The sequence below is a fragment of the Athene noctua genome, chromosome Z, assembly GCF_965140245.1.
Source record: "Athene noctua chromosome Z, bAthNoc1.hap1.1, whole genome shotgun sequence".
Taxonomy (NCBI): Eukaryota; Metazoa; Chordata; class Aves; order Strigiformes; family Strigidae; genus Athene; species Athene noctua.
This window is the reverse complement of record NC_134077.1, coordinates 23,097,428-23,117,861: the sequence shown is the minus strand read 5'-3', so window position 1 is coordinate 23,117,861 and position 20,434 is coordinate 23,097,428. Positions and strand designations below refer to the sequence as shown.

The 20,434-nt window shown below is 38.9% G+C and overlaps 1 protein-coding gene across 6 annotated transcripts in view; it reads right to left on the bottom strand.

Annotated features, from left to right (window-relative positions):
- KIF2A (kinesin family member 2A) overlaps window positions 1-20,434 on the bottom strand; it is a 58,111-nt gene that overhangs the window by 27,079 nt on the left and 10,598 nt on the right. For 3 of the 6 annotated variants that reach the window (XM_074932755.1, XM_074932752.1, XM_074932756.1), the window contains exons 2-7: window positions 7,795-7,889; window positions 6,399-6,518; window positions 5,904-5,958; window positions 3,771-3,893; window positions 3,082-3,182; window positions 693-788 (exon numbers count right to left, since the gene is read on the bottom strand). In XM_074932755.1, coding sequence (XP_074788856.1) covers window positions 693-788; window positions 3,082-3,182; window positions 3,771-3,893; window positions 5,904-5,958; window positions 6,399-6,518; window positions 7,795-7,872 — 573 coding nt within the window. In that variant the 5' untranslated portion in view covers window positions 7,873-7,889. Of the gene's footprint in view, window positions 1-692; window positions 789-3,081; window positions 3,183-3,770; window positions 3,894-5,903; window positions 5,959-6,398; window positions 6,519-7,794; window positions 7,890-8,900; window positions 9,033-20,434 lie in introns of those variants that run through there. The other 3 variants (XM_074932754.1, XM_074932757.1, XM_074932753.1) reach the window with 2 other exon arrangements.

Here is a 20,434-nt window from a genome sequence, read left to right as displayed (position 1 = left end):
TAACCAATCGTTTAAACAAAGAGAAATTTCCAAGACAGCAAGTCATCTGGATATGTAAAAGCCCCCTGTGTCTGCACAATAGCCAAGAACCCAAAAGGGAGAACCAATACTCCTTGCAGACAGTGATCTAATCCTGTAGACTAACCAGGTACATCTTGGAATATCACAAGCAAATCTTGCTCTAACAGGGTAGAAACACTGTTGACAGAAATTGTCACAATCACCAATTTCTACAGAGATCTGACAACCATCATCATTTAAGGATTCTGCTCCTCTGACCTCTGCAAACCAAAGGCCCTTATATCACCTTAAAAGGTCAAATATTAATCTTTACACTCAACAGGGTTTTTCAGAGAAGCTTAATGGTTTTGTGTGCACATCCCCTAGCATCCCAGGAGAATTTATAATACAGAGGCTGACTGACTCCTTAGTACATATTGGTATGATTCAATACTAAAAAGAAATTTAAGTGACATAAAATAATTAATGATTTTGCAACCTAGGATTTTCAATACCTACTAATTTCAGTATCATCCAATTGCTGAAAAAAACCCCCACGATATAATAAATACTAATATATATTAAAGTACTTACTTTTCATGTTTGCAGATAGAAGTATACATCGAAAAAATTGAAAACATATTGTAAAAATACAGAAGGATAAAAAATTTCCATGTTGCTGGGGTACTTACAGGATCTGCAGTTGTCAGTGGTCTATAATCCAAACTTCCCCTGAAATCTCTTATCATACACATAATTTCATAATTTGGGTTTGTAGCGTCAACATCCTAGGAAATTAAACAACAGAATTTCTAATACACGTTTTCCTGAAATTGACTAACTTCAGCATCTTCCGTATATATTGAGAAGAAAAGTACACATTAACTGAAACCTTATTTTTCCTCCAAAATGCCAGATATGTCTCAAACGCAAGCTTAATGCCTTTTCCCATTCTGATGTAGCTAATTTGCTTTACAATTACATGCTTCCTATTTCATGTTTTTGGTTGGCATGTAATAGAAAACACTTAATTGAGGACTCATTAACAGTCTACTCAGGAAAGATAAATTACTCCCACCTTTGCCTGAATCTGCACACCAAGGAAACAACTTCAAACTGCTGCAGAACACCAGATAAAATACACAGTCAATGCTTCTTAATCAGAGATAAGGCAGATGAATACGCTCCATCACACAGGTATAACACACACTGCAGAGGACAAGACAGGCACCCCAGCTAGTCTAAACACAACCCTGCTGGATCCAAGATGGTTAAAGAAGCCTGATCCTACTACTGGTCCTGAGTTACTTAGATGCCATGGAAACTCTCTGAATGCTCCTAGACCCCCTCCCCAAAAAGCAGAAGCAATCCCAAGGATATACAGTAGGCTAGTTCCAGGCTCAGAAGACCTCCTGTCCCTAAACCTGGAGCCATCAGTCCCAGAGTGAATGGACACATAAGAGGCCATGCATGGAGCCCCTCCAAGCCTTGCTAAGCCCAAGTCTCCTGTGAGCTGAGCTGGCTCTCTGCAGAATCTGTCAAACATCAAATGTCAACGTCCTTTCCGTCACTTGTCCCCGCAGCTGTCAGTTTTCACACCTTGCTCTTGATGCCTTACATAGCCATCTCTGGTGCTCAGATCTTATTAATTTTTGCATAGCTCCCCCCAGATGATATAAAACTCCTTTTGGATCACAGCTGGTTGTGAAAACAGCATAGGCACTCTCAGAAAGCACTGCACTGGGCTTAACAGGCTGAAAGGGAGCCAGCTCATGTCTCTGCACCTGTGACACAGCTAAAACTGTGTCCCAGTAATCAGACGTTGACTGTACCTTGGTGGTGTTCACGCTGCCTACAGTGAACTAAAAACTGCTGACAGTAGGTCCAAACAAAATATATTCCTGGTGAAATATTTCTTTCTAACATCCAGAAAGGAGTACCGCTTATTGTGGAAAAAGTATTTGCCTAATATTCTTCAAAGTCTTTTTAAAGATCTTGCCCACTAGAAGACAGTGCTTAGCTAATTATTGCTGTATTTCACAAGAATGACAACAGAATACACAAACCAACATGAAACACAGCTACATACAGGTCATTAAGACAAACGCAGCTTACTCAAACAGAAGTTTAAGACTCAGATGCAAAGGGAGTCTTCACATGAGTGATGAAAAAAAAATTTTAGGTGTAGTACCACATTGCAGTATTTTAAAAAAAGGTCGTTCCTCACACATAAAAGCATAGTATTGTTTTGCGTTTGTGTAGATCAATGGAAATTAGAGAAAATTAATTAAACATAGATGATTTTAGGTCAACCTGGAAACATTGTTAAACCATGAAGTAAATTGCCTGAATTATTTACTTGGTGGTGGCACTTGTCATGTCAGTAGTGGACTGGTAGTATCTCTTTACAGACTAACACATACACACAGGGCTGCCAACAAGATTACACTACTAGTTTGGTAAAGCTTTTACACCACTGTGACAGAAAGTCATTTAATATTAAGAGATTTTTCTCACAAGATTAACAACTTCACTTCTTTCACACATATTTCTAACAACTTGTTGTCAAGCTGCTTGCATGATGCATAGCTAAATTATAAATAAGAGATTGATTTGAAGAAAAAAAAATTAAAAGTCACTGTTCGAACTTGAGTCTCAAACAGATTCCTACAAAGCATCAAAGAACATAAAGAACAATTTATCACAATGTTGTAGCATCTCCTGTAGAAAAACAGACCTATCTAAAAGCCAAAGGTTTGATTATTTTCAACAATTGATTTTTCCTAAGAAATAGCTATCATCAGTACTTGATTATTAAAGAACACATGGCAAGATAAGCAATTGTAAGCCATTATTACTGTAGGAAGAAAACGAGGGGAAAACTGTCACTGTCTAAAGTAACAGTTATGAAAGCAATACACCCAAGCACCAAAATATTTTTCAGACTTGCATACAGGATAAAAACATTTGATTTCAACATTATTACAGTTCATAAAAATTATTAAAGACTGAAAAAAGCACAAGGATTTTGCAAACTTCTCTTGATGACATACATTTTCCATCCAAGCTAAAAATACTAACCTGAGCTCTTTTTTCTCTAAGTTCCTGCTGCTGTAACCTTCTTTTTTCACGTTTCTCTTGCAATTTTTCAACCTCTTTTACACAGTTAGATTTCCTACGTGCTTAAAGAAAATGATATAATTTTAAAATATTTTCAGTGTTGCATGGATTTAGTATATACACTGTAACACATTGATTATATTAATTTATTAGAATGCATTTACATCAACTATCTTTTCAAGCAAATCAGCATTAGTATAGAATAATTACAGCAATTTAATTTCTAAAATTCATAAAATAATGAATTAGAAAAAAGTCATGGGAATGGGACAATAATTACATGACCAAAAATATAAGGACAATGACCCTCAAAAAATAATTGGACAGATACATGTGATCTCTTGGTTTGAATTAAAAGAAAGTCCAGGTAAATTTAAAAAAAACAAAACCAAAAAAAACCAAACCCAAAACACACAAAACCAAACCACACTGCCATGGTTAGAAAATGATAAAGGAAAAACTAATTTCAAATGCTAGCACAAGTATGATGAAAGTGAACCCTTGTTTAGTCACAACTCTGCAAAAGCTCCTCGAGGAAGCCCACAAACAACTGTGCATGTAGACCATTTGTCATTTATGGACAACATAATCCAAGAGAATGTACATGTAACGCCCAGAATGGATGAATCCTTGGTACATGTTTTACATACAAGGGGGTCCAAATTCCTTTTTTGCAGCTTGAACTGGAGATATATCTGAAACAATACCATTCTGTTGAGAGGAAGAAGGCTGCTCAGGAAGCTGAGTAGGTCGCGCACGTGCAGAACCAACCACTGCAAAGGAAAAGCACAAAGTTCATCTGGACATGGAAGAGTAACGTTACTACACAACTCTGACCTGCTTTGTTATGATGAGATAAAATGAGGTCCCCTTCCAGACACAAGAATGTACTGGGGGTGAGAAGGAGCCACACATGTAGGAAGTCTATCAATAAAGACATTTGGTATGAACCCTTTTTTATCCCAGTGTTATACACCAACACAACATTGTTAAGTACCAGTGCTGCATGTGCATATTTTTAAACAGTCTACTGAAGAATTAGTACAACTTATTTTGTGTACAGAATGAAGCGTGTACTTGACATATGCAGTCCTGAAGCTTAAAGTGCTGAAATTTTTGGGGTATAATCACAAAAGAAATAAAAACAAGTAAGAAAAGAAGCCCTGCTGTTTCACATTCTCTAGATGTTATGAAATCCCGTTGAGCCTACGATCTCTGGAGAAGCAAAGGGATACAAATGAAAGGCAGAAAAGTGCAACTCAATCTGTGAGCGGAAGAAACAACCTTGTTGACACTATACTGAAAGATACAAATACAATCAGTATGTCTAAACTTATGCATTGATTCTATACATGCTAACGATGACAATTTCTGAAGATGCAGTGACTGTTCCCAGTGAATGTAGTGGGATTGGTGAGAGGCAAGCAGCTCTGGTAGACCTGAATGCTTTAAATTGTTTTTTCCAAGAGTTGCTTCATGCAGCTCTGCTGCAGCTGGCCCATTTCCTGCACACGCTCCTAACAGTCTACCAGAAGAGTATGAAAGTGAAGGTATCAGCTTTGATTAGCAACCAGAGATGACACTCCAAATGAAAGGCCAGCTCACCGTGCAACATGGAGACAGCTATGTAAACAGTTATTGAACGGGACAGACAAGACAAATGCTCAGATCATTCCAAATATGATAGGAGATCTAGTTTATAGCACAAATGCACTACAGGAAATATGACAGTGTGCTGAGAAAACCTAAATTACAAGGCCAACAAAGAACAAATACTTAGGCTGTGAATAGTAAGATGCAGAGGACCTATTAAAATACAAGTAACAGGGTTATTCCATACCAAACAGATCATGAACTACAAACAACAGCACGTATGGATGTGAGGAGAGCCCATCAGTGAGATTTCTCAAACTTAAACCATATTAGTTAAAAAAAAAATTATCCTCTCCTCATGAGATTTTCATTTAACACCCCCAGAGACAAATGGCTGAAAGGCTAAAGTGGTCCAAATCATCCATCAGAAGAGTCTGAAGAGTGCTTGCAAAGATACACAAGCCCACTTGTTTTTCAAGTTTAAACAGATAGACTGGAATCTAGTCTGCATTAATGATGGTAGATTAATGTTTGGAAGAAGAATCATCAACATTATCAATACAAGTTAGCTAAATTTAACGCAGGAAAGAAAACGAAACAATAAGCACTAACTTCTTTTCCATGAGATGCATTACATCTCCACTCATCCAATACATGCTTTTCATCTATCCTCCTGTGGTATTTCAGCATTTTTTGTACATTTTTTGCTGTTAACTGTAGGGTGAGAAATAACTCATAGGGCTTAAGTACTCTTTCAATAAGTGTTTACACACAGACTGTTACAAAACTAAGTTAAATTTCTTAAGGTTTCAGTTTTTTAAGTGCACTACTTAGTGTATATTGCTCAATTAAACTAAAGCAAATTGAGGATGCTTTTACTTGGAAAAGTCCACACATAGTTTAATGTAGCATAATTAATTAACTTCAATTTTATGTACCTTCAGTTCATTCAGCTTAACTTTCCTAATGCTACATTGCCTAAACTTGCATATAAATACTATTTGTATAGTATTGATTCCTAAACACACATAGAACTAGTTCTAGAAATGATGTACTACTATGTCTTTTACATGTAGCATGCATACATACTGACTGAGAAATGCAGAACTATTAAGGAATGTTAGATGAACAGGAGGTTAAAATGTTCCCATATATTTTACTTCCTTGAAATGGAAAGAGATAACATTTACCTCTGTTATCTCTGGCAGGGACATCATTCTTAACAGCTGCTGTATATCGTCGACTCTATAGGGAAAGAAATCTATGTTATTTGATCACTGTATTATTGAAAATCTAAACTGCAGCTCCACCTCTGCTTCTTTCCAGTGAATGAAAATAACACTTCATCAGCAATACAGAGAGGTGATTGCTGCCAAATCCCTCCCTGAAGAGGCTAGGGAAAAGACTACTCAAATTATATACACTGTTTCAAAACAACCTCCAAAACCTTTTCTCTGTTTTTCCTTGATATATATTCAGTTACGTAAATATTAGTTCCCAACTCCCTCTCTGCTTAACCCATTCTCAAAAAATTCTTAGACCCCTACTCACTGTAGGAAAAAGAAAGGAACACAGTTATCAAATAGCTCCACAGACACAAAAGCTAAAGTTAAAAATTCAAGCATAACAACATGTATAGCAGTACTGCAAGCTTAACATGAACACGTTGCATAGCTATTACCAACCTTCACAATTTTGTTTACTTTGGCTGGTGGAGTAGGTGGTGGTGCTGTTTCTGGACCAGGTTCAATATCTTCATCAGGTGCAAGATCTGGGTTAAGTGAAAATATGCTCTCCAAATCAATCTGTGTAAGAGAATATAAAAAGCATTTATGAGTCTTAAAACAGCACTTACCCTCTCCCCTTAGCCTGTTATGTTTGTGAATAAACAGTAAATACACTTAGTGGTTTTACCCCATAATTTGTTAATTCTAAAATCTAAATTATCTTGGTTTATGTTCACTAAAACCAGCATAAGCTTTGGTCTTTGTAGGAGTTGAAAACAGACTCTTCAGAAAAAGGATGCGTTAAAAATGACCAATAGATATTCATAATTTTGCCAAGTGATTAAATGAAAACAGAGTAGTTAGCATTACTGTAGTAATTTGACAGTCACTGAAAAACATGAAAGACATTCTGTAACATAAAAAGAAAAAGATCTCAATTATTTGAAATTTCCCAGACAGTGCAAGAGAAACAGACAAATTACAACCACCCAAAAAATAAAAGCACAGTTGAAACCATGTTAAATTTATCATGCTGTTTTTCTTCTTCTAAGTGTTCCTCATTCAAAATGCTGTAAAATGTAAAATAGCTGGCTTCAGATCTATTGAAACTTGTTTTCCTAAAAATCTTAAACAGCTTTTTTCTCTATTGACTGCCATTTCCCCTGGCTGGACCTTTCAAAGACCTCACTGCTATATGGATTCTGCATGTCCAGAGGGATGAGCTCAGCACATGAGGTCACAAGGCCTTTTTCACAGGGTTTTTTTTTCCTTTTTCCTGTTCTTTCAAAAAACTACTGAAGTGTAATTATTTCTGAGATGCTTCTCTAAATCTCAGCTGAAACTGGCTAACATGGTTCAAAATTTAAAGGAAGAAGGAACAGCAAAGCATTACACACAGAGTTTCTCAAAGAAAGCAAGGCTGGAAAATTATTGCTAATGATAAATAAACAATCAAACTAGCATTTCAATTAATCAATACAAACACAAAAAGATTTCTAATCTAGCTCCCCCACTAGTTTCCTCTCTGAACTGCCAGTCATTCTCCGTCTCAAAAATTTGATTTTTCTACTTGTCAAAAGAGGGTAACAAGGTCAGCCTTTGTAATCTGTATCAAAATCAATAGATGAAAAGAACTATTTAAAAATCTATGAACCAGAGATCAGCAAGTCAAATCTAATATAACAGAAACCAGCATTTGCCCAACAGCTCCCATGCGAAACAGGCTGTAACCAAAAATCATCAAGTAAATTAAGATTTATATCTCCTTTTTGTTTCCAGTGCAAATTGCAAAGTAACATTAATGTAGACTATGTATTTTTTAAAAAGATAAAAGTTTTAAAATAATTAAGTTTACCTCTTTGCCTTTAGTATCTCCATTTTCAATCCATTCAACAGTTACACTTTCATTATCTTCATTGAGGGATGTTACCATAGCTTGGTGAATTCGACCTAGAAAGTAAACACAAATGATCATTTATTAACTGGTGAGAAAATTTTCCAGTAGTTATTTTCATCCCTGCATTGAGACATGCAGAGAGAAGCAGGAAGAAGAGGATTAAAAAAAAATAAATTGAGGTGATAAGTAGAAGATGATTCCTGGCCACACACTGGAAAGCAGCTCAGACCTGATCCACCAGTGGAGGCTCTTATGGACAGTTGGCATACACATGAAAAGCTCAATGAACAGAAAACTGAGTGGTAAGTAAAAAAACACCATGTGAAAGCTACACCACTTAGACTCTCTTTTCTTAAGAGAAGAAAACTCCAATACCATGAGTCTCCCATGGGTAGTAAAGTCTCCTGAGGTACACTTCACAAAGTCTAGTTTGTCTACCTTCTAGGCTGATACATTTTATGTCCCAACACAAGAGCGAAGACCTCTGAAATTGTATTCTGACACCCATTTCTTATAGGCACCCAATCATTTGGTAATTCAACTAAAATTAAACTGCCTGCAACAGTAATACAAATCACCATTTTAAAAACAGCTGCTTACACAGACTGCTGAGCTCAAGAATTAAGGTGCCGTTGCTTTGGCTTCTCCAGTGAAAGACCCAAAGCCAGCAAGCCCCCATAAAGTACAATAAAACTAGTGAACTTTCAGTATGAATAAGGATTTTTCTTCTTAAACATGTAGCGTACCACAGGTTTTTTATGTCCTATTTCCAATGCACAGTAGCAAGGAGCAATTGGAAGAGCAGAGCAGCCATGCACCAACACAAGTGGATCAAAACCCAGGTGTCACATTGATTTCACGTCAGTGAGAGTACCAAGAAAACATGAGTCCAATGCAACTTCTCCTCTAACACTCTCCTTTAACAAGCCATAGCACTAATGAGCAATCTCTTGCTCACGTGCTCTGAACCACCCACCATGTGCCCAAGGGCCATATGCAGCTCCCAGGGCAGGAGCAACCATGAGCAGCCCGTGCATGTGCTGCTGCTGCTGCCCGGCACCCACCTGGGTCAAAACACCACATGGTCCTTATGCATCTGCTGTGGTCTGGGTCTCCTCCACCTTGCACCTTCCCTTCTCCTTTCCTAAAGCTCCCAGCCCCAAATCCACTCAGTTTTCCTCTCTGTTGATTGTTTCAGACTTGTTTTAGCCATTTCAGTCCTAATTAGACAGTTTTCCAAAGTTACTGTTTCTATACATTCTAAGCCTCCTAGGGACAGAAAAGAAGAAAAACCTTGACTGATATCATAAATTAACTCAATTAACAGTGCAGGTAACAAAGTACACTGTGCAAGTAGTGCCAAGTAATTAATGCATACTGTTAATTTCAAAGGCTGCCTAAATGTTTACACCTAGTTGAAATTAAGCAAGAATAGAGACTACAGGGAACCATCATGAAAGGTAACACCAAATCTGTGTACTTTAGTATAATGTGCAGAGGAAGAGACTACCTGAAATTCAGGCAAAGCATACAGCTCGGTGTGCTCACAAAGCAGCCTGCATTCCTGGGCACCAGTGTTTTCACATCTGCAACAATGGCAACACATATTACATATGCACATTTATAACCTCTCTGCTTGTCCTTGCCCAAAGCCTAAGATTCACTCCACCACTACGGGTCAAGTAGATTTGGTATTTTTTGTTTAAAAAAAAAAAAAAAGCAAAAAAAAAAAAAAGCCTCTCCCTTCGCTTCACTTGGTTCCTTTCCTCTAGCATTCACTAGTTTTTATTTCCCTGACTTGTGTTTTGTCTTGAACAAGCCCTTCCATTTGTGCCTCCTGAGCACCATTCTCCTGGGCGCCCCAGCTGTGTGCTCTGCAGAGACCGTCTGGCCTGCATTGCCCAGAGAGGCACTGCCAGGAGATGCACGGGCAGGAATCACTGCCGCACCCCCTCCCCTCAGCCAAAGGACACTGAGCAGGTATGTGTCCTGCCCTCAGGACCTTGCCCGAATTCTGCTGGTGATGGGGCTGAAGCAGACTCAGAGCACAATGTTCTTACACCTATTTCCTTGGACAAGTGTTTTTGTGCAAGGGTTTGTTTTCACAAGGTCCTCAGTACACCTCTTCACAAACTTCTCTACATTTAATAACCTCTAGGGACTTAATTTTGTGCAAGAACACCCCGTGGTAAAACTATTTCAACTAGCTATCTGCTTCATCAGCAAATTAGCAACAGAAGCCACTGTCTTCCTTTAGCAGTGCCACTTCTACAGAGAGCATGCTGGGACCACAAGGACACAAAAACTGTGGGAACTGGAAGACTCCTCAAGCTTATATTGGTCTAATCTTCTGCTACTGCTTTAGGTCTTGGCCCAGCTGTCAATCCACAACCAAGAGAAAAATGATACATGAAAACCCTAAGTTTAGTGAAACATATTCTATAAAATACTATAATAATGTTTAGTATGTTACCAAATTTTATACATTAAGAGCACTATTCACAGCTGAAACCTGTGACACTGTATTAGTCACAGAACCATCATGCAAGTCCTATTACCTGCTCCCATGTTCTATTACTTTTGACAGAGAACGAATAATAACTTTTAAAAGTTTTAATCTTTGCCATAACAAATGAAAGGAGATCAAAGCAGGTTGGTGAATGAATAGAAAATACTGAACACTCTCACAAATAGAGTAAGCCAGCATGCCATAACAAAAGAATCACAATAAATGTTCCATCTCTGTGCCAGATTTCATCCATTCCCTGGCCAAGAAAGTCAGGGCTGAATAAAAAAAAAAAAAAAACAACCCTGAAAAAACCCCCACTTATGTCCATCTTCCAAATATTCTCAACTTAAACATAAAATGTATACTATAATGTTTAAACTGGCAGTGTACCCATACAATTTGATCCTAAAAATTCTTGGTGTTACTAGAAGTTTACATGTTATTGAAGTGCCAGAAAGTACATTTACATCCTTACAATTGCCTCTTGCTCTCCACAAACAGTATTCCATTATATTTTTCTAGTACACAGCTGAATACAGCAGCTGTGCAACTCAGGAATGCCAGCAACCAATTAGGCTGGCATAAACCTTGTCTAGCATATAAAGCAAGACCAAGCTGCAAATGCTAAAGCATAAGAGCCAAATCAATTTGCAGAGGGGTTAAAAGCAATGTCCCTCCTTTCTGGTGGACTTTCTAGAGTTGGTATCAAAATCTGAAATGTAAACATGTCCATGTAAACACAAATCTGAATTATGACAAACAAAAAGGTACAAGTGATTGTTCTGCTGATTAAGGATACCAATTAAACTCAGACACCAGAGTGAAAAGAGCAGGTGTATTTTACTATTGATAACCAATGTAACAGTGTAATACAGAAAACATGCAGTAAGAAAAAGCAGAATAGTGCACTTAAAGCAGCAAACAGGAAAATACAGGGTAATGCCTTAAATCATTACTACACGAGAGGGAGAATAGTGATTAAGAAAAATACATCACCACTTGCATCCGTTACCATCATCCAGACCCGCAGTGGCTGGGCAGCCCTGGTTACAGCGAGGATTTGGAGAGCCTGTCCCGGGCAGTGGGAAATCCTACACAGTGCGTCCATCCGTAGGTGAGGCTGCCAAAGTTGCTGCCAATGAGCCCAGCCTTATATACCAGAGATCGACAAGCCAGAATAGCTGGCACCTTTGTTTTGAGTGGAAAATTTCTGGTTTCATTCTCGTGTTGCATTCCATCCAAAGCCTGGCCAGGGCTCAGGGGGAGAGACCAGGGGAGTTTCTAACAAGGCCAGACACTTGGTTTCTCAGCCTTGAACAAGGCTAAACAAGGGAAGTTGGATACATTCTCTCCTCACTACTGATTATATTTTATCAAAGCTGCGTCTTTCACTAGGGACCTTACATACTTGGTTAATGATTACAGACTAAGTTAGCAGCTTCGGCTTGGGGCCCGTTGCTCAGGCTTCAGTATTTCAATGCTTTAGCACTTTTTACATCAGCATAAGTGGGTTGTTATAACTTAGTAGAATATCTACTGGCACAATGGGTTTCAGTTATAAAATATACAGGATTCATCTATAGGTCAACTCTGGCTTGGGCCAGTTGTCCAAGCCTTAGCACTTCAGTGATCCAGGAAAGACTACCTTCACATGTATCTCAATAACAAAAGAAGGCAGAGACACAGTGCTGATACAGCGGCTCTTCACTTGGTCTCTCCTCACATGATCAGAATTCACATCACAGGCAAAACTTTTTCTGGGAAGTTGTTACATTTCTATAGGGCTCAAAACTAATAGAGAAGTTGTTTGAAAAGGCTGTTATTTGTGTAAATGTATTCTGCCATACAGCATGTGACATCTGGCTTATCTCCTACTGGCTAGACCATGCAGAAAATACTGCTGCAAATACAGCAATATAACACAAACATATATGAAGTCAACACTTTACAATTACTTTAAATACACCTTACAATGTTCTCACCCTAATCAATACAAGTAAATAACATCCGCTCACCATTCCTTCTCTTCCTATTCATCTGACAAACATTTGGCAAACAAAAGGAAGCAAGTATAAACACCTGCAGAAATATCAGATAAAGCCTCTCTATTGTAGGAGTTCTTAGGGTAGCTATTGTTGCAGAAAAAGGTTCAGGAGTCAGCAGTAAAAGCAAATAACCAGGAATAAACCAAACATTTTAATTAATCCTCAACCTAGGTAGCAGTGTCAACTGATCGCAAATACCAAGCTGTACTTAAAATACTTACCTCTAAGCAAACCAAACATTTTCTACCTGCAAAACTTCAAACCACCACAATTTTGAAGCAGTCATCACAGTACTAAACCCATGACCTTTTCATCTTCCTAATACTTTTCAGAAACATAAGTTATCAGTGTTAAAGACGGGCTGGTGCTTTCTAAATTACAGTCTGGGTACAGCGCTGGCTGATATGTGACTCAAATCCCTTTGTGCTCTCCCAAGTGACTCAAGAAGTAAGGCTGAGAGAAGACCACAGCCTTCCTCACCCTTCTAAATAATTGAAGTGCATGTGCCCCAAAACACTGTACTCGCACATCTCATGCTATTTTGTGAAGTCTTAGAAGTATCTTTGAGTCATAGTAACTAAAAATTTACACACAGGTTCTGGGTTTAGAAAGGTTCATCATTTCAACTACGACCCTCTCATTTCTCCCCCAAAAACAGTAACAGGACCCTGCCCAGCAGTGTTATCCTATGACCATCATACAGTTTAACCCTGTCAGCTCAAACCCAGGCAATGATTTTTAGCAGGACCAGGCCATAGCAATGTTAACAGAGCCAACATTCAGTAAAGGAAACACAGCTTATGTTACATCCTCTGAACTTGCCACTCCTTTAGTAAAGGAGTGCTATTTTATCTCAGGAAGTGGTCTGTCAGCCAAGCACTTAGTTTTTCTAAGTGCATCAGCAGTGGATGTTTCATAGATGAATGTGAACTATACTACAACTTTACATCTGCTACAGAGTCTTGCTGAGGGTAACCAACATAACAGAAGCTATCCAAGGATTATGACAGGCATTTGTGAAATAGCCATGATTTTCCTAATCACATTCATGAGGGACTAACATGAATGTTATCTTATCTCGAGACACCTGGACAGGAATGGCCTGCACCCTCTGCCACTTGATATTCAAAAATTAAAACTACGAAAAGCAGACTTTTCTTCACTCTCTTTCAAGAATAATACGAAGCCCAAGTCACATAGACAAAAAAAGTATGTTTAAGAGAAACATGAGGCTGCAAATCCAGAAGCATCATTTACCAGCTTTATTGTGGTCCAGAAAATTGTCTCCTGCACTACAGGTTCCAATCCTGGTGACTTTGGTGCAAAGGCTTTCCTGCTCTCACAGAGCTCAGGGAGGTGAAAAATAATCCTGTACTCATCAAACAATGCCTACACCAAATTTCAAGGAAAAAATCCCAGAGAAAAAGATAATTCCAGGCTCATTGTCTCCAGCACCACCAACTGTGTTGACATCCCTCTTCAGACGACCAGCACTTGTCATGGTCCACATCACACAGAAAGTCCTGCTGCTAATCCCCCAAGGAAAAAACAGCAGTTACTAGTGACAGATATTTCTTTCTCCACAACATTAAACAAGCTTGATTTTATTTTGTTTTAAAGTTTCATTTATCCACAAGCAAGTAGCCTTTTATTTTCTTTGTATGTACCACAGTTACATTTTAGTTTTGGTTTACTTAATCACAGAGATGTATTTTGGTTTTGCCTGCCTTCCTTATTGTCTTTTCTGTTATCTTAGTTAGACTGTCACCACACTGTCAAACGGGTCCTTAAACATATGCAGTACCTGCCATCTTTCTAAAGCAAGATTTACATATTAAAAAATAATAATTTTATTTAAAGATAAATTTTAATATTTATTTTTGTGAATTATCCCTAGCTACCAACTCTTACTGACAGTCCACTAACAAATGATGAGAGGGAAAAAAACCCAACGTATGGACATGTCCCTGAAATGTGTGCAGTACTTAACTTCAGAATACAAACAGCACATTTGACGTCCCTCATACAGCAAACTGGACACAAGCGACTTTTTGGTTCCCCTTGAATTCAACACCAACAACAAGCCCCTCCACTCCAACCCATTGAATTATAATTCACTGTGCTCACTTTAACTGAACCTGTTAACTATCCATACTGTTGCATCTTCTCTAAAGCAGTTGCCTAGAGCTGCATATAAGCACTGCTGTTGTGGTTTTTTTCTTCTCTAATAACTGTAAAATCTCCAACCTTTTCACATTGTCATTACTGCAGACCTTTCATTTTGCAAGCTGATCTCTAAAATTTCCCTTTACATTCAAAACAAGTTTCCTGTGGTTCCCCCAGTTAGAGGAACACTTTGGTCTTTTACTCCCCTTCAAGGCAGGTCCAGTTCCTTTTGGGGGTGGGGAGCTAATACTCTTTTAAGCACATTTCAAAGGGCATTATTTTACATTAGTGATCTCCTCCCAAAATATCTTCTCTTTATTTGCTTTCAGAAGCTTCAGTTGCTAGTGACATCAATGGCAGTCATCCCACTGGCTTCATAAAAGGTTGTCAAGAGCATCTCACCACCATAGCATTCAAAAGCTACAGCTACATATTGCCTCTGTAGGTGTCAGTGTCAGAGAGAGAGGAGACCTGTTTCTAAAGCAGCTCAATTAATAAGAAGTATCACATCACTACAGGCAACAGATGCACTGATATTTAGATATTTATCAGCAAGTTATTTCAGCTGTACCATGTCAGTCATCCTATCATTTTTAGGAGGGGTAAGTTCTTCACACATAAGGTAGTCACAAAAGGTATTTGTAAGGAAACACCTGTCCAAACATATCTAATACATACTACCATAAGTCCCCTAGAAACCCTTCAAAAAACTGAACACATTTTACCTTTATGTTATTAAGCCACAGAAAGCTGCACTAACACCCCACTGTCAACAGATATAAACTTTTTTACAGATTACATGCATTCGTAGTCATTTAGCGCTCCGTACTTTCTTTTATGGTTTGTACGAACACACCCGTACAACAGCAGTGAGCCTATTTCTACCTGTTGCAGTCTTTACGGGTATCTCCTTTTTCAACACTGTCAATCAAGACGAGGTGCAATATCCCACAGGAGCTCCAGGACTGCTTTCCACAGAAGCACTCATGGCCAAGTAACAGTAATTCTGAAACCACACTCACTTTTCCCATTGTCTTCACCCTGGTAGTCTACAGTTACTTTGTGATTAATTAGAATATCAAGGTTTTTCTCCTGTCATTTACAGTTTATGATCTCCCAATCTATAGCAAAATGTGGCACATTTACTTTGTGGTACATTTTACCCCAGCTGTTTCACTCCATGCTTCCTAATCTTCCTGCAAGATACACATCACCACAGAGATGATACTCCCACTCAGCATAGTAACGAAGTTTCCCTGAAAACAGTGTTACTGTCTATGTTACAACCAGGAATGAGTAACTGTAATAGATAGGGAAAAAAAGCCAGCCCGTCCTAAAACTGATCCCAGAAGGCACACTCTAAGGTAGAAATTATTAGGTATGCTGTCATCACCTGTCTTAAATACATAACCATTTCTACATTAAACTTCATCTGAATCATTTTTCATACTCCATGAAACATTTTACCAAAATTCAGAGAAATTTATGGCTAACCCTCATAACAGGTCGGTACTGGTAATGCTGTGCAAAGCCTCTCCCATCCTGACACCCTATCAGGGCCAAGAGTTAAGGGTACTCAACACTCAGCTCCAGGATTCAGCACCTCATTTACCTGCTCCACCTCTAGGACACCAGTTTGGGATGCAGAGACTAGAAGCATAGTCTTCCACCGTTTCCTACCACTATTAGTTGAGGCACTGTGCTTTCCTAGAATGCTTCCATTAGATTTCTACTTTTCCCTTGTTTTAGTGCAAAATCAAGCAGGATGAGCTGTAATCACTTCCGAAATTGATGTTAATGTGATGACAAACTGCTCCAGGACCTAAAACCCTTTTATTCAGTTATGCCGGTTTTGTCACTGAGATAACTGCAATAGTCTGCCCCTTTTTTGATGGGGAGGTGAGGCAACTTCTACAAGGATCTACCACTTGCTGTCAAGTTAGATTGTGTCATGTTCTTACTGAAACATGGCATAACCCATGACCAAACTTCTCATCCTCAAACAGCAGGCAGCAAGTATTATGCTGCAATAGAAAAATCTCAAGTCCTGGAGATCACCCCTGTGTCTTTTTTCTAGACTACACCATGGACAGAAACCCTAAGACAACTGATACAAGTTGGTTCATGTTCACAACAGCCCTGAGACAGCTGGCACATTACTCACAACTACAGCACTTAGTGTTCAACCTAGATCCCTCAGCTGTGCCTATAGTAGCAAGTAGCATACTGCAACTGGAGCAGCCCTGCAGAAAAAAGCAGGTGGTGCTGGGGATGAGACATTTATACCACATGTTTTGGAAGTGTCTAGTGCTGCAAACTGAACATTGCTTGTTGAAGTGCATCATGTACATAATTTAATACAAAAGGAACTTAGGGTGCTCCAAGGCCACTTTCAAACTAAGCTAAACCATAGCATGAGGACATAAGGGATGATCAGACAATACATGTTCAAAGTCCGTTCTTGATCTGAACTGAAATCCTTGTACAGGTGCACCCCTGTGATCCCAAGTGGGATGCCTACAGACCTAAGACCTCTCAATTATTTTTTTTATGGCTATTCACCATAACTTACTGTGGGAATACAACAGAAGATTGGCAAGGAGAATTGTAAACATCCTCAAGTGACTTGCAGCTGGGGTGCCAAAAAACACATCTATCACACCAATTGTTGCTTAGCTCTGCGTGCTTGACACGTAGAATGTCTGCACTGTGATAACACAGGCCTGTGAGAGGCTCAGAGGCACCTTACTGAACATCTCTAAGATTCCTGCCCTGCTGTGGGAAAAATCGAAATACGGTGGAAAAGTACGCTTGCAAAAATCCTGGATATATTCAGGAAAAAGCAGCAGGCCTTAGTTCTTCTCTTTCTTCGTCTCTTTCTGGCTAGAAAGGATAGAGCTCCATGGTGCCTGTGTCCCCACTTTCATGCCTCTACCCAAGTGTTGCTGCAGAGATCCCCCAGGTCACGGGGTAATGAGAATAAATTTGCTCTTTGCATTTTGTCCATGGCCTGTGCTGGCACATCTACACAAAAGTGAGAAGACTGCATTGCAGTCTCCCACTATGATGCTTTTAGAGCATGAAAAGGAGCATGTGCTGCATGCCCAGGGACATGCACACAAATATGAAAGTGTGAGGATTACTAAAAAGCAGAAGGTCTCTCCAAGCAGTGATTGCTCAAATTATGCAGTTCAGGTCTCTTCTCAAGAACCAGACAAGAAAGTTGAGGTTTCCTTGGGGGAAGGTCATCTGGTTCACTCCAGACGAGAGCCTGGAAGTGAACTAGCACATATGCAATGAGAATGTTCACAGTACCAGGACACTAGACTAAAATGAGGTATACAGTAAATTCACAATCACAACCATCCAAACCATGAAACCCTTTAATCCCTTGTACAGAAGATTACATATATACAAGTACTAATGAAAGAGGGGACTGGGAAAGTGAAGCACTGTTTTCTTTTATGATACAGGCCTTCCAAAGCATTAGCTAGAAACTTGCACATCATCTTCCAGCTTGGTGTTCAGTTACACTCTGATTGACCTCTAGATGAACCTCACAACTAAAGTTATCCATTATTAGCATCTGTTAATTACTAAAATCTTATTACCATTAGTGTGAATTATTAGTATCTGATCATTAACGAAATACGCATGCTCATTACTGAAAGGTATAGCTTTAGACAAAATGTAACCAGTAGTGAGGATGAAATGCTGTGAGGGTGTGTATCCAGCTTCTTTTGTTTGGCCTTGGTTCTCCCCTCTGAGCCCTGGCCACGCTTTGGGTGGAATCCAACAGGAGGGTGAAACCAGATGTTTCCCCTCAAAACAAAGGTGCAAGTTATTCTGGCTTGTTGATTTTTAGTATATAAGGCTGGACTTGCTCACAGGGACTTTGGAAGCCTCACCTACGGATGGACGCACCGTGTAGGATTTCCCACTGGCCGGGACAGGCTCTGCAAACCCTCCCTGCAGCCGGGGCTGCCCAGCGACTGCGGGTCTGGATGATGGTAACATATGCAAGTGGTGATGGATCTTTATTAATCACTATTCTCCCATTGTGTAGTAATAATTAGGTGTATTAACTGTATGTAGTAATAATTAAGTGTACTATTCTGTATTTTTCTTATTGCCTATTTTCTGTATTACTTGGTTATATCCTTCAGTTATTAACAGTAAGCCCACTCTTTTCACTCTGGTGTCCAAGTTTAACTGGCATCCTCGATCAGCAGAACAGTAGTCAGATGCCATGACTTCAAAAGGGCCTCTCAAAAATAAGGGAGTACACAAAAAGGTGGCCAGTGATCTTCAATGTAGATGAAAGATAATGCCTTCAGAGAAAAATAATCTAAATTAAGGGCACACAATGCTGAAACTGGAACTAGAAGTTGCAACTCAATTAAGAGAGATATCCTTAGGTTAACACATCTCTCTAAAGACATCAACTCAACATGCAGCTGAAACAACAAAAAAAGACAGTAAAACATAAAAGCAAGTGTCATTTTCAAACTATAAATAGAACACTGGTACACCCACATCTCAAGTACTGTGGTACTAGTCTTCACACCTCAAAAAAGATGTAGCAGAATTAGAACAGGTAAAGAAAACGACAACCAAGAAGACAAAGAGAACGAAGATACTAAGGTGGGTGAAACTGCTCGCCTTGAGGAAAAGACTGCGGGTAGATTTAGTTGCACTTCACAACCATAAAGGCCAAAGTAAGTGGAAATCGTTATTCACCAAATCCTGCAACACTAAATCTAGGCACAGTTTCTTCAGGCACATAAAAGTAGCAATGTACTTTTCTATGCAGCAAGCAGGGAACTTCCTGATTTTGCTTCCATTCCACAAGAGGTTTGGAGGCAAACAGTATAAGTTGGATCAGAAAGGTATTCAATATAAATTCACAGACAATAGGTCTATAAACGGATATTTAGTAGGACTAGGCAGAGTTGTACTTCTGATATCCCAGATACAATTCTGGATACTAGGGGAAGACAAAGACTATGGACTGTGGCAAGGCTGACCTGCTTTCCCTAAATAGCTTCCATCACGACTGTTGGGCTAGATTAACCATCAGTGTGATCTACCAGGGTACTACTTATGGTAGTCGTGAGTGTACTTCAAGGAACCTCCAAATAGGCAGAAACACTTCATAAGCTCTTAAAGAAAAAAATCACCTTCTCCAATGTCACTAAAAGTCTTATAAAGAGGAAAAAAGCTTTCATTTGCTTTTCATAAAGTAAATTTAATTTTGTCATGTATTCAGATAGCAATCTACCTTCCAAAGTATAAAAAAAGCCCAAACCAAACCAACAATAATCTACCCATTTTCAAAATTCTTGTGAGCTGTCTTTCTGCTCCTTTGCCCCCAAATTGCTAATAAATTTTCTATACTTCTCTTCATAATGTGGGGTTTGGTCCAATATCCTTGCCCACCAGCCCCTTTCATGGCCCATATGAACCCCCTCCAGTTCTCAGATTTAAGGAAGATTAAGCAATCAGAGCTGCAAACTATTCAAATTAGAATAAGATGTTAACGTATGCCACAATAGTATTTTTCTGTCCTCTATCACTTTTTTCTTTCACTGCCACTGCATAAGTGAAGGTTTTCATTCAATTCCTGGTAATGACATTCACATCTTCCCTATGAGTTGACAACTTGTAAACAAGTTGCAGAAATAGTCCAAAGTCTCCTTACATGTATTTTTTTAGTTTTGGAAAATTGAGCATAATTTGACACCTTTTTGCACATTTAGTCAGCAATTCCTTGGAGTCCTTTAAGACAATTTTGCAGGCAGCTTCTGTAACATCTTTTTAAAATGTTTCTGAAAGTCCCTCTCCAGAATACTTTACTAAATACTTTTGCAGATCAAAG